The sequence below is a fragment of the Globicephala melas genome, chromosome 16, assembly GCF_963455315.2.
Source record: "Globicephala melas chromosome 16, mGloMel1.2, whole genome shotgun sequence".
Taxonomy (NCBI): Eukaryota; Metazoa; Chordata; class Mammalia; order Artiodactyla; family Delphinidae; genus Globicephala; species Globicephala melas.
Window position 1 is genome coordinate 57829095 of NC_083329.1, and position 14938 is coordinate 57844032.

General features: G+C 37.8%; 1 protein-coding gene across 1 annotated transcript in view; it reads right to left on the reverse strand.

Moving 5' to 3' along the window:
* The window catches only part of KAT6B (lysine acetyltransferase 6B), a 178444-nt gene that overhangs the window by 150822 nt on the left and 12684 nt on the right, over positions 1-14938 (reverse strand). Inside the window, 1 exon segment of the mRNA XM_030862684.3 lies at positions 12216-13094. Within this exon segment, the coding sequence (XP_030718544.1) occupies positions 12216-12836 (621 nt within the window). The 5' untranslated portion in view covers positions 12837-13094.

Here is a 14938-nt window from a genome sequence, read left to right on the forward strand (position 1 = left end):
AAGAACGAAAAGAAGTACTACCTCACAGGCAAGTTGCTATGCTTAAAGCACTTTAAGTAGTGTCTAACTCACAGTAGGCAATATATAAAATGTTGGCTGTTGTTACTCATTCCTAAAGGAAATAAATTTTCAGTCACTGTGAAAATGAATGTCTTGGCATGTTTCAACTGGTAATTCTAAGTACAATTTAAATATGGCTTGGGCTTCCCTGGTGGCGCAGTGATTGAGAGTCCGCCTGCCGATGCAGCGGACTGTGCACCAGGCTGAAACACCAGCTCTGACACTTCCTGTGTACTCTTGGGCAAGGCACCATCTCTGGCCTGTCTCTTCATCTGTAAAATTCCATCAGTAACAGTACTTATCTCTCAGGGTTCATGTAAAATTATTTTGTATATGTTAAATACTTAGAACTTTACCTGGTAAGCACTAAGTATTTAATACTAATATCTTCTTGCATATTTTCTGTATAGCCTTCAAATCTAATATGAACTGTTTATTATGCATACTTTACAAGGTATAAGTTTTTAACCATGTTCTTTTGCTCTTGTGTCTCACAGACAGAATTGAGAACTGAAATAGTCACAGACACAAATCGCACATTTCAGGAAAGTCAAGGCACTTACTGCAAGATACATGGTGATGTTTATTTCATTTTGCTCTGAAATTTTTAGAAACTGGAAAAATACATATAATTTGCCCCTGATCAAAACTGCCTGTAGGCTTTTGTTCCTACCCTAGCAAGACTTATTGCTAACCAATATACTATGTTAAATTGAAATCAAGATATTACACAATTTTCCAATGCAGAGATGATTTTATATAAGTTGGTATAAATGCTTTGTGAGGATGTAATTGTTGGCATCTTATTATATTTCAGTAGCTGGTGGAAAAATGAGATAAGTTGGAAGGGAGGTTTATAGTGTCAGAGCTCATCAGATGAGAAGATCATCTTTTTTTATCAGCTCTAGAAAGCACATTTACAGGCTGATAACTAAACAGTTATCCTTTACCAACTGGAACAGTCAGTATTACCAAGGTATTCCAACTAACTGCAGCTACTGCAGAAAATTCTACTAAAACACTGTGGAATGAAAGGAAATGAAGAATTGTTAAGGTTAACTGCCTTTGTGAATTTTGATGTGATTTTTCTTTCTAAGTTTTTACCAAGAACTAAAAGAATATAATATACATCCAACTGAATGATATTTTTCTTTTTTTCCCAACTTTATTGAAGTATAACTGACATATAACATTGTGACAATGATATTATTCTTTTTTAAATAAGTCACTTTCTTTTTCGGCCTGTTCAGAGTTCTCTGAGGATTCAAATTTAAATAACACACAAAATTCTTCAGATGTTACTTAGTCTTCAAAACATCACCAAAGAGCCTCTCTTATTAAGTTGTTTTACATATCTTCATGCACTCTGTGGGCATTTAAATGAGAGATCCTTGTCTACAACTTTAAATGTACTTGTTAGAAAACGTTTTGGATATCCAAACTCCTATTGTTAAAAACTCTCAAGCTATTACTGCCAAATCCATTCTTCAGTTCTTTGACTCCAGAGTAAAGAAACACTAAGTGGAAATGGGAGGCAGCCCCTGTTTCTGCCCTCGTGGAAATGATTCAGGATGTACCACCAGACCTAGAACTCAGGCTGCCTGACTTCCAGCCTTCAGCTAGCATTATTCCCATAAATTGTGATTCATTCCTTTCCAAGCAGACTTAGACCATGTGATTACACTATAGCTCCAAAACCTTCAAAGATTTGCAACCTCTAGTGCAAAAACTGATTTAGGTGAGGACACTGAAACCACTGTGTGGCAAGCAGAATAATGCCACCCCCCACACCCAAATATCCACTCCCTAATGCCAAGAACCTGTCCACCTGTCACCTTACATGGCAAAATGACCTTTATAGCTGTGATTAAGTTAAAGACTTAGAGATGGGGAGATTATCCTGGATTATGTAAGTGGCCCCAATCTAACCATACGAATCCTTGAAAAGCTGCCCAGGTGGTTGGTCACAGAAAGAAGTAACTATGATAAAATGGTCAGAGATGGAATGTGCTGGCTTTGAAGGCAGAGGGAGGGGGCCATGAGCCAAGAAATGCAGACAGGCTGTAGAAGCTGGAAAAGGTGAAGAAACAGATTCTCCCCTAGAGCCTCCAGAAAGGAGCACAGTCCTACTGACACCTTGATCTCAACCCTACGAGACCCATGTTGGGCTTCCAACCTACAGAACTGGAAGACAATAAATCTGCGGTGTTTTAAGCCACTAAGTTTGTGGTAATTTCTCACAGCAAGTAATAGAAAACTAATATACAAAGGGTGAAAGGTTATTCACACGGTCTCAGAGTATCACTGTACAAATTACTTATTCACTGCAAAACGAAAAAGGTGCCTTTATAAAGAGAGATCTGGCAGACACCACCTTAACCAACTAATCAAATAAGCACTGCCAGTAACAAGACAATCTGAAAGGATGTGACAAAAAAGGAAATACACAACATGACCCATGCAGTATTCTCGCCGAAAATATCTCCTCTGAACCTAATCGTGAGGACCTAATCAGACAAACACTAATTGTGGGACATCCTACAAAACAACTGGCTTAGACTCTTCAAAACTGCCACTGACAGAAGAAGTAAAAGAAGAGGAAAAACGGTTCCCTATTAAAGGAGACATGACAACTAAATGTGATGCAAGATTCTTAACTGGATCCTAGCTGAAAAACAAAAGTTATAAACGACATTTTGGGTCCATCTGAAGAAATACGGACTATCTATTAGATATAACACTCTTGTTTCACTGTTGAATTTCTTACATGAGATAAAAGTATTGTGGTTATACAGGAGAATGTTCCTTGACATATAATTACTATAATTTAATATCATAATGTTTGCTATCATTTTCAAACAGTTCAGCCAAAAAGTGTGAATATGTGTATGTATGTGTGTATACACAAACACACACACGGGAGAGAAAGAACAAATGTGGAAAAATGTTAAAAATCAGTGAATCTAGTGAAAGAAATATAGCACTTATTGCACTATTCTTTCAACTTTTCTGCAGTATTGCAATTTCGTAAATACAAAGTTAAGGGGGAATCGTCTTCCTGGCTCCCACCACTGCCTGCTTTTCCCAGTCTCCTCACATCCTGCCAGTACTGTAGCTGGAACAGCTTATATTCTTCAAACTGCCCACACTCTTCCACTAGCAGATTCTGTGTTCTGCTGCTTCACTCACATCTCAAGGCTCAATAGCTGCAGTTGGGTTTCGATATAAGGTAGAAGCTTGTACATGATATTAAAATACCGGTTTGGGAAACTAGTTGATCAAATATCAAACAAGAATCATCATTTCATGTCCTTAATACTAGATTTTAGTTTGAGCACTCTTTGCTGCTCTCATTATTGTTTCTCTTACGCCATATAATCTTTACTCTCTGTTTTCTTGAACTTCATCATCGCATTTATGATCTGAGACGGTCACAAGCATGGCAGTCAACCATGGACAAAAATCAAAACTCGTGGCATCAGAAACTACTACAGACACATTCAAGCGCGGCCTCTGGCTCCCAGCCCACACCACTGTGAGTATCACAGGCAGCCCAGACCAAGGCTCACCTCCTTCCTGTAGGCCTCATTGCTCTCCATATGGCAGCTTCCCAACATCAAAGAAGATGGAAGAAATTATCTAAATTTACCAGGCTAGTCCCATTCCCTCCCTTGAACTGTGGAAGAGTCACTGATATCTCAATTACCTATTCTGCAATACCTTTTTCTGCATGCTGAGATTTTGGAATGCTAAAAAAAAAGGGGGTGGGGTGGGGTGGTACTGGACTAACAGATGGAGGATTAGGAACAAAAGACCTCCCTGACAGGAGAAACAAGAGCTAAAACGTTTGTATACCTACTATAATAGCACAGAGGAACAAAAATTTGAACTTGTAAATAAAATTAAGTTGCTCTTCTGAAATGCCTGTCTAGCTACAGACAGGAAAAGGCCCAGCATGGTTTCTATGTATGCTTATGCTGTTTCTAATAGAAAGGATACAATCAAGCCAAAACAAACATCTGTTAACCAGTTAAGTTTGTTAATGAAACAAAATTGCAGCTGGTTTTATCAAAGATCAAAAGTGAAGCAAATTAGAGAAAGGATGTATGAACAAAGCTGGTTTCTAAAAAATAATGGCTAAAGAATTCTAAACCCACTTGTCAAATTAACACAAATCCTTCCTGGATTTTGCTTAGACCACTGATTAGTATTTATTTTGTATCTTTGAAGAAACCAGCCTCACAGTTTAAATCTAATATCATTTACTCTAGAACTCTGCCTATATAGTTCACTTCGCAGCGCTTTCAATGTATTACATTTCACAAAACAAAGCAAAAAAAAAAAAGTTACACTCTACCATTAATATTCTGCTAATTAAAAGGTTCGCTTATAAAAGGAAGAACAACAGTATACAGTTTGCAACTCCTAGAAACTTCTCTGGGAAAGCAGTCCAGTCCTAAGCATAAGCATGATAACAGTGATTGGCATTTCACAATGAGCCCTGCCAGGCCTCCTTCTCTTACTTCTATAAACTCCCCATCACCACCTGAAGACAGTGAGATAAGAGCACCCACACACAAACAAAACACACTTTCCTCATGGCGCTGCTAAATGAAAATGTCAAAAATTACATGGCTGACTCATTTGCAAACTTTAATTTAGTGAGCTAATTGATGTTTATGTACTCAGAAACATTAATAGACTGGAGAGATCAAAGTACCTGAGAAGATGCAGATTCACATGCGAAATGCTGGTTTAACTGGAGAAGAACAGTTCAATCAAATCTACTGTAGTTTAATGTATAGGCCAAGAAAACTAAGTTTATAAACAAAACAAAAAGTCATGAATTTTCCAATCAAAATTTGCTATTGCAGTGATAAAACAATCACATTTTCTCGTGTATTCTTTTTACATTACAAAGATAAAATATATAAAAAGAATATAGACCTTCGTTCTGAGAAACATTATAAAAATCTTCGCCATCCAAGATATGGTCAGAATAAATCAGCAAACAACACTTAACTGTTAAATAACTTCAAAGCTACAAAATATAGATTTTTCTTAGCACTCAAAGTATAACAAATACAGCTGTTATAATCCAAACAGGTATAGGGAACACAACAGTAAATTCCTGAAAGCTGCTGAAAATATCCAAAATTAGTCAAGAAATTACACCCTTAGCATCCTTAATGCTTGGAAGAAAATACCATTAGGAAATCAAAAAATAGACTGCTCTATATATCATTCACGTCAAGGTCAGGAAAAGGCAGCTATAATGTCAAACATATCTAAGATCCAAAGAGTTAAAAAGAATACTTAACACTCATTTTAAGAGTCCAAAATCCTCTGACATAATGTTTCTATTTTTCCTGAAACCTATTTCATTAGAAGTCTAGACAAGTCCCATCTCGATAAAAGCTCAAAAGTGGAACATGCTGTCACTCCTGAGTGCGAGAGAAAGACGCATCCTTCCCTTGACCCGACTAACTAGTCTTAGACAATCTGAGGGCTCTCTCAACAACACCCCAGCAACTGGTACTATCTGCTCACAAAAGCAGTCCTAGTGCTATTTTGAAGAACTTCTGAAGCTTACCCATAGGAACAACATAACACAATCCTTTTCCTTCCCTGACCCTGGAACAGCACTATGGATTCACCTAGCCATTCACATTATATAATAGGTTTCTGTCTGACTTCAGTCATTCTAAAACCTACTTTCATTCATACTGATCCCAAAATTCAGGTTACAGAATATGGAAGAGTGTATTCTGCCTTATTTAGGCCTTTATCCAACTTTCAGTTGAATGCACACAACTAAGCACTCTTTGAGAAATGCGACATCTGCAATACAAAGGACACCAATTCAAAGGAGAACTGAGAAGGACAACAGAGAGGAGGTCATTTGGACTCTATAATTAGCAGATAAAAAATACACACATTTCTGTCAAAAAGATCCAGAGTTGTCTGAGACCATGAACAGTTCTCCTAGGGCTGAGAAACTTCTGGAAGCCTGCCACATCATAGAACAATATGGACTAGGGAATGGTCCTTCACAAAGTACGGGATATTGGAAAAGTTCCAGGGGGGGATGAGGAGGGTCTCTCTAGGGTAGGGAGAAAACTGAAGAAAAGAAAATCTAAAAATAAAGTTCTTTTTTTAAAAAATTTATCTACTTTTTATTTTATTTATTTTTGGCTGTGTTGGGTCTTTGTTGCTGCATGTGGGCTTTTCTAGTTGTGGTGAGCAGGGGCTACTCTTCCTTGAGGTACGCAGGCTTCTCATTGCGGTGGCTTCTCTTATTGTGGAGCATGGGCTCTAGGTGCGCGGCCTTCGGTAGTTGTGGCTCGTGGGCTCTAGAGCACAGGCTCAGTAGTTGTGGCGCAGGGGCTTGGTTGCTCCGCGGCATGTGGGATTTCCCGGACCAGGTCTTGAACCCATGTCCCCTGCATTGGCAGGTGGATTCTTAACCACTGCGCCACCAGGGAAGTCCGTAAAAATAAAGTTCTTTAAATTACACCATTTACACAACACGAGAAACTGATGTAGGATGTACATTAATCTTCTATTTATGGAAATATTTCATACTAATTACCCCACCAAAAACCCTAATAAAATATCTCCCTAAAAGGAAGTGGGGGACAAATAGAATAAACAACTGAACAAGCCAAGACCATGAAAAGTGATTTTTAATATAGTTCTGTCTCTCAGCCCCATTTCTGATCATCTGTGCTCCTTCTGAAACTCATTTTTATTTTTTTCTTATTGACAGTATCATTGTGGTAATTACGTTAGAAGGTTTTTCATAAGATTGTAATACAATTATTTCATTTCTTCAAGAAAAAAACATCAAAAGCCCTACCTGGTATTAGAAGTGTCTCTCTTTGCAACTATAGCTGCCTAGAATGAGAGTTCCCATACTATGCACGGCACTAGAAACATACCAAGATTTGACACTTAATAAATTTTAGGAAGATATTCCCAATAAAGTGAAATACCAAGGAATGTTTAAAATTGAACCAAACTGATTTTATAAAAATGCTAAAGCCCAAATGTTCAAATGGAATCTTAATGCTACAAAATGTATAGTAATAACTGAAGTCTGTCTTAGAATATCTGACTTTCCAAAGTCCTCATAATCTGACCTAATTGAGCTTTACCATTTTTAATGAGAAACACTAATACTATCCTTTAGGAGTTCCCTCACCAAGTCAAAGATAAAGTTTTATCTTCAGTGGTTTAATTCATTTCCATATCACCTCACCAAAGAGAGCTTTCTTAAATAAATACAAAGAAGTTACGCTAAGGAGCCAGTATGGTAATATCCAGTTTGAATTCTAGACTATCAGAAGATGTGTAATTACATTTCAGAAAGGAAGGAGCTCTTCTATTTTAACTTGCATTGTATTCCTCCTAGCAGTCATGCATAGGAATGATGATGATGTTACATTTAATTAGACACAGATTTACTACTTTCCCTACTGCTTTCCCATACTGCTAATATTATAAATAGTGCCTGCTTTAAAAACTGTACTAAGTTCATTGCAACTACCAAATTTAAAATGCCAGAAATCTATTTGTTGGGGGACAACTGCTTCTAAGCATTTGAGGAAATGGAAGAGATACTTTCACTGTTAATGAAAAGCCACCCCTGGTGACCAAGTATACAGCCCACTGGTAAAGAGGTCTGGAGTCAGACTGTTTCATTAGAATCTTGGCTTCACCACGCACCAGCTCTGAAAGTGACCTTGGACAAACTGCTTAGGCTTTGAGCCTCAGTTTTTCATCTGTAAAATAAGGATAATAATCTATGGCCCTCACAGTTATTGTGATAAGGAGACAGTAAATGTAAGGCACCCGGAATAGTGCCAGCATTTTAACACTTAAGAAATGTTATTATTTTTACCATTTTTATTTTCTTTTTTACAATTAAACTATTCAACAAAGGTAACCAGAATAACAGCTTCTTGAAAGCCATTAGTTGGCTAATTGTGATTGAATGACTTCATCTCTGTACAGTGGCCATTTATACCATAAATGTCCTCCCACAATGTGAATTTTACAGACCTCTAGCACATCAAGAACAATGATAATCTGCCTTTCAAAGATACGAGAACAAGTCCTATATACATGAAGCTATAGTACAACTAATTGACATATAGATCCAAGTTCAACAGCTGAAGCAATAATAATCAAAAGCCAGCAACCAGCATACATATATGGTTTTAGTATAAGAAACTCAAAATATTTTCTACAGTACAAAAATGTTCACATTGGTCTTTGACACTTTAGATTCCTTTGAAAATCTGATAAAAACTACAGACCCTGAACCTAGGAAAACGTGTGGATACAAACGACTGTTCTATTTCAGGGGATTTGTTAGCCCACCTACCCCAAACTCATTCATGGACCCAGGTTAAGAATTTCTATTACATTGACCTAGAAAGTTTACAGGGTATTAAACTATTTATCCCTTGTAATCTCAAAGGGCAATATATTCTGATGTACTTTTTATTACATTTTTCAAGGGAAAAGGCTATTGTAATATACAATAGAAACAGTACAATACATTCTGGCCAAATCGGCAATCTGATTTTCATTTATGTTTATTTGTCCTTTTTTAAAAATTAGATTATGATTACTGAACACAACTAATCCCCAAATTTCATCAAATAAAAATTCTAGGACATATTTTCTCAGCTTTCCTTGTTATATGATGATGCTAACTGGACAATGTAAAGATCAGCACCATAAAAAGAGCAGGAACAACTGCATGATAAGCAATAAATCACTCTGTTCTCAATTCTAGACACTTTCAGACATGAGTCTTCCTTCAGACTAAAAATACTTCTGTATAGATGCTGTATGAAAAAAATATAAGGATGTCAAGAAATGACGGGCAAGGTTAAAGAGAAGGATAAGAAAGGGACTGTGGAAAATCTGTACTATTTCCTCTATCACAAGTTGATACTCCCCTGGACCACAAAATTATTAAAACATGCTATTAAATTGCCTAAAGCTGCCTGAATTAGTCCATGCACCTGATAATTATAAAAGCTTAATATACCTTAGAGTAATTTATATATATTTAAAACAGATATCCAAAGCCATCAAGAAATGGCTCTATATTCCCTTAAGGAATTTCCTGATGGCATAAGCTTTTATAAAAATATTTAGGGCTTCCCTGGTGGCGCAGTGGTTAAGAATCCACCTGCCAATGCAGGGGACACGGGTTCAAGCCCTGGTCCGGGAAGATCCCACATGCCGCGAAGCAACTAAGCCCGTGCGCCACAACTACTGAAGCCCACGTGCCTGGAGCCCATGCTCCAACACAAGAGAAGCCACCGCAAGGAGAAGCCTGCGCACCGCAACGAAAGGTAGCCCCCACTCGCTGCAACTAGAGAAAGCCCGTGCGCAGCAACAAAGACCTAACACAGCCAAAAACAAACAAATAAATTTAAAAATATATAATGAGGGACTTCCTTGGTGGCACAGTGGTTAAGGATCCACGTGCCAATGCAGGGGACACGGGTTCGAGCCCTAGTCCGGGAAGATCTCACATGCCGTGGAGCAACTAAGCCCGTGCACCACAACTACTGAGTCTGTGCACTAGAGCCTGCGAGCCACAGCTACTGAGCCCACGAGCCACAACTACTGAAGCCCACGTGCCTAGAGCCCATGCTCTGCAACAAGAGAAGCCACTGCAATGAGAAGCCTGCGCACAGCAAAGAAGAGCAGCCCCTGCTTGCTGCAACTAGAGAAAGCCCACGTGCAGAAAGATCCAATGCAGCCAAAAGTAAATAAATAAACAAAACATACATATAAAACAAAAATAAACAAATGGGACCTAATGAAACTTAAAAGCTTTTGCACAGCAAAGGAAACCATAAACAAGACGAAAAGACAACCCTCAGAATGGGAGAAAATATTTGCTAACGAAGCAACTGACAAAGGATTAATCTCCAAAATATACAAGCAGCTTATGCAGCTCAATATCAAAAAACAAACAACCCAATCCAAAAATGTGCAGAAGACCTAAACAGACATTACTCCAAAGAAGATATACAGATTGCCAACAAACACACAAAAGTATGCTCAACATCACTAATCATTAGAGAAATGCAAATCAAAACTACAATAAGGTATCACCTCACACCGGTCACAATGGCCATCATCAAAAAATCTACAAACAATAAATGCTGGAGAGGGTGTGGAGAAAAGGGAACCCTCTTGCACTGTTGGTGGGAATGTAAATTGATACGGCCACTATGGATAACAGTATGGAGGTTCCTTAAAAAACTAAAAATAGAACTACCATATGACCCAGTAATCCCACTACTGGGTATATACCCTGAGAAAACCATAATTCAAAAAGAGCCATGGACCACAATGTTCATTACAGTTCTATTTACAATAGCCAGGACATGGAAGCAACCTAAGTGTTCACTGACAGGTGAATGGATAAAGAAGATGTGGCACATATAATGGAATATTACTCAGCCATAAAGAGAAACGAAATTGAATTATTTGTAGTGAGGTGGATGGACCTAGAGTCTGTCATACAGAGTGAAGTAAGTCAGAAAGAGAAAAACAAATACTGTATGCTAACACATATATATGGAATGTAAAAAAAAAAAAAGGTTCTGAAGAACCTAGGGGCGGGACAAGAATAAAGACGTAGACGTAGAGAATGGACTTGAGGACATGGGGAAGGGGAAGGGTAAGCTGGGATGAAGTGAGAGTGGCATGGACATATATACACTACCAAATGTAAAATCCACAGCTAGTGGGAAGCAGCCACATAGCACAGGGAGATCAGCTTGATGCTTTGTGACCACCTAGAGGGGTAGGATAGGGAGGGTGGGAGGGAGATGCAAGAGGGAGGAGATATGGGGATATACGTATATGTATAGCTGATTCACCTTGTTATAAAGCAGAAACTAACACACCATTGTAAAGCAATTATACTCCAATAAAGATGTTAAAAAAATACATTTTAAAAAAAAAGAAAAAGAAAGAAATTCTAGGGTTTCGATTGGTCTGTGGAAAGGCAAATCACCTGGTCCCACCCAGTTTGTAGAACTGGGCCTCTATCAGCTTAAGGCAAGAAGGGAAGCAGGGTCTATCTTATGCGCAACAGTATCCAAAGAGGAAAAACAAGTCATCAGGAGCACAGCTTTTCCTAACACTGTTTCCATCACTTCTGAAAATGCAGTTAGCACATACAACCATCACCCTTTCTATCAACAATGGCTAATGGCTTACAAGGTGTAAAGTTAACTGCTATCAATGCATCCACTCACCCAAAGGACAGACAACAAGCCCCCAAACTGGAGGGCCGAAACCTTTATAAACAATTTGCTACTGCTCTGTTTTGGTTTTAGTTTGGGCAGTAATTTCAATAGCTTTGAAATAAAACAAAGGAAAATCCTACTTAACCAAAGACTTTAAATTGTAGCAGTAACTTAAGGAGAAATCTGCCATATACGTATAACTATTATGGAAATGACAGAAGGCCCAGAGAAACCAAAGATTATAAGATACAGTATGAGACAAAATAAACATTTACTTTCACCTGCTGAGAAGTGAACAATAACAAATGACTTTAAATTGAAACAGGCAGGATTTAGGTCACATATTAAAACAGTTCCAGTAATGCACAGACTATCAGTATTAAAATAATTAGTCTATAGATTCTTCTTCTCTGAAATAACAATAAAGGGAAAAATATATCAATTATACCTCACAAAGCTAAAAAAATAAATAATAATTTTAAAAGAGAAAAACATATAATGGCCTTTCTTGGATTTTTGAAATATATATGATCCTGCCTTGAGGAAGGAAGATTAAAGTTATCTATCCTGGTCCCTTCAAGCACCCACGGATTAGCAATCATAGTTTAAAAAACAAACCACATAATCATCACATTAAATTCTTAGTCAACCAGCGAGGAAGCCCTTAATACGTTGTAAAACAATAGAGAACAATTTATACTGTAAAACAATATATACCTCTTAAAATATATAAGCCTGCTCTGAGGCAAAACATTTTATTTTATCACACTTAACTCAGAACTTATGTCTGTATAAAACTTAACTGAAACTCTACAAGTCAAATGGGCAATATTTACAGTGTATTGACATTCTCTCTGCACTTACCTGGTCTTTCTCATGGGGTAGAAGGCTGACAGGTGGGAGCGACGATGGGAAAGCACTGGGGTATTTTGGAGCCCCTTTGCCATCTAAGCCTCCATAGTTGACCCTGTATTGCGGTCCGTCTTTCAGTAGCCTCCCATTGTTCACTGCACGTTTGGCCCCCAGTCGCAGCCGCTGCTGAAAGGCTGGGTTGGTGGTGGTGCTTGTGAGATCACTTTGACTTCTGAGATACTTCTCTATGTTCTTCAGGGAGGAGCCATTGGGCTCCTCAAGTCCTTCAATTGCTCTCCTCAGAAGTTTATTCCAATCCACATTGCGGAGATCATTACATGATCCTCTAGACCCCTTGGCTGACTTAGGAAAAGTGCCTGGTTTAACTGATGAAAAGCGCCCAGGGTTGTCTGGGTCCTTATAGGAGGCAAGGCCTTTGTTGGTGACTTTGAGAACTGAGCCATCCTGAACACTGAGTTCCAGCTGTTCAGAGACTGTCTTCTTATCCAACCCATGGGAAGTGCTGACTGCATGGCAGATTCTCTCTTCAGAGGGCCTTTGCTTTTGCTTTTTTATTTTCTGTATAGCTTCAAGAATCCACTCTGTATAAAGTGGGTTTGCAAGTTTTACCATGGTTGACAAATGACTTCTTCAGTACAAAAGTTACCCATAGAGGTTCTCCTTGTATTTAACAGAACTTGCACATTTGAAAGTCATTTACAATTCAACAAACGGCCAGAGTATTCCAGACCATATTAAGCAACATCTTACAAACATCCATCCTTTAGAGATTAAAAAGAGGACAAACAGGCAATGTTGATAGTTGTCTTATTTGACCAACAGGAAAAACTGCATTCGGGTGAAGAACATCTTTAAACAGGAAATCAAGACCTTAAAGGATTAAAAAGGGGGGAAAGGCTCTTAATAATGAAACTTCTAAAAATAAATTAAAAGACTCTTTAGTATTACCTTTTCAGATGCAAAATGACCACAGAAGTAATGACAGGCAGGTATTATGTAACAAAGCCAGAGCGACTATATTTGCCAACCAAAAACTGGGTCACAGCCTGAGAAGGAATTTCTTTTAGGATTTTACACGTTATTTATATGAGTTATTCATGGGGCATTTAAGAGACCACATCTAAGCTATATATTTAATGGATAACCTTTATTGAAATTAATAAAATTACATGACAGTGGTTCAAGATATATGTCTACTATAAACATAAAATCAACATCAAAGAATAAGTCTATGATGCAAAAAATTTGATGGAAGTATGTTAAACTTACTGCAAAAAATCTGAAACTTAAAAAAAAAAGACGGAGAGATTTTGTAGTGTTTTGTTTTTATATTGATTCTATGCCTTTTGTATTAAATTATTTCTAAATATTTTAGACTTCTGTCACTATTGTAAGTGGAATATGCTACTAATATCCATTTCGTTCTGGTTATTGTTAACATAGAAAAGCTATTTCTTTAATGTTTGATTTGTATTTAGCCATCTTACCAAAATAGCTCATTAATTCTAGTATTGTTTTTCTATACTTTCTTGGTTTTTCTAAGTATACAATTATATTGTTACTTCTCTTCCAATAATTATATTGATTGCTTTATGTTGTTGTCTTCCTCCCCTTGCTAAACCTCAAAAAAATGTCAACTATAATAGTAATTGTAGGCATTTCTGTCTTGTTCCTAAACTTAATGTAAAAAATGTAGAGTCACCATTTAGAATGATGTTTTTTCTTGTCTTACTAATCAGTACATTCAGCACACTGTTGAAGTGCAGTAGTGATCATGATTATTTTCATCCTTTACTGATTATAAAGGAAATAGTGCTAACATTTCACCATTTAAAATGATGCTTGCTGAAAATTTTTGATGGATACTTTTGACCAAATTAAAGAAATTAATAAATTCATTTAATCATTTTAAAAAAAAAAGAGGGAATTCCCTGGCAGTCCAGTGGTTAGAACTCCGCACTTCCACTGCATGGGGCAGGGTTGGGTTTGATCCCTAACCCTGGTTGGGGAACTAAGATGCTGCAAGATGTGCGGTGCAGCCAAAAAAAAAAAAAAAAAAAGCAATGATCCTGATTCTTCTATTTCAGCTAAACATTCTATTTCCCAAGTCTCACAAGTAAGAAAATTTCCCATTGAGCCATTTCTACAGAATCATGTTTTCCCATCCCTTTGAAGAGGGTTGGTGACATTCTCTAACCCACAGGTTGGAAAACTGAAACTAATGTAGTAACATAACCGGTCACCTTTCGAACAATGGAAAACTCTAGGTGTCTTACTACCCAGTTAGCTCATGAAACTGCTCAATTCGAGCAAGGTTTGTACAAATCTGATACCAGGTAGGGAGTGATACTGCTCTCTGAGAACCTCCTGGTGTACACAAAAATCCCCTAGGTCTCCAATCTGGTATTGAGTACACCTGCCAAGAGCACCAGGCCAAAGCATCCTGGCCTGGGAGTTGGGTCATATCTGGGCTCTAACCTTGCTCTTCACAGATAATATCCACATCTTAACTCTTATAGTTTAAAGTTTACAGGGTGTGCTTGCGTATAACTTGTCATGTAATCTGCAGGATGACTCAATGGGTAAACTGAGGCTCAGGGGAAGGTGGAACTCACTCAGGATAACAGTCAGTAGTAGACTCAAGGCTCAAATGCCATTATTCTAAAGTCTAAGTCAGCGCTATCTTCACCTGAGCCATGACTGCCTGCTCTAGC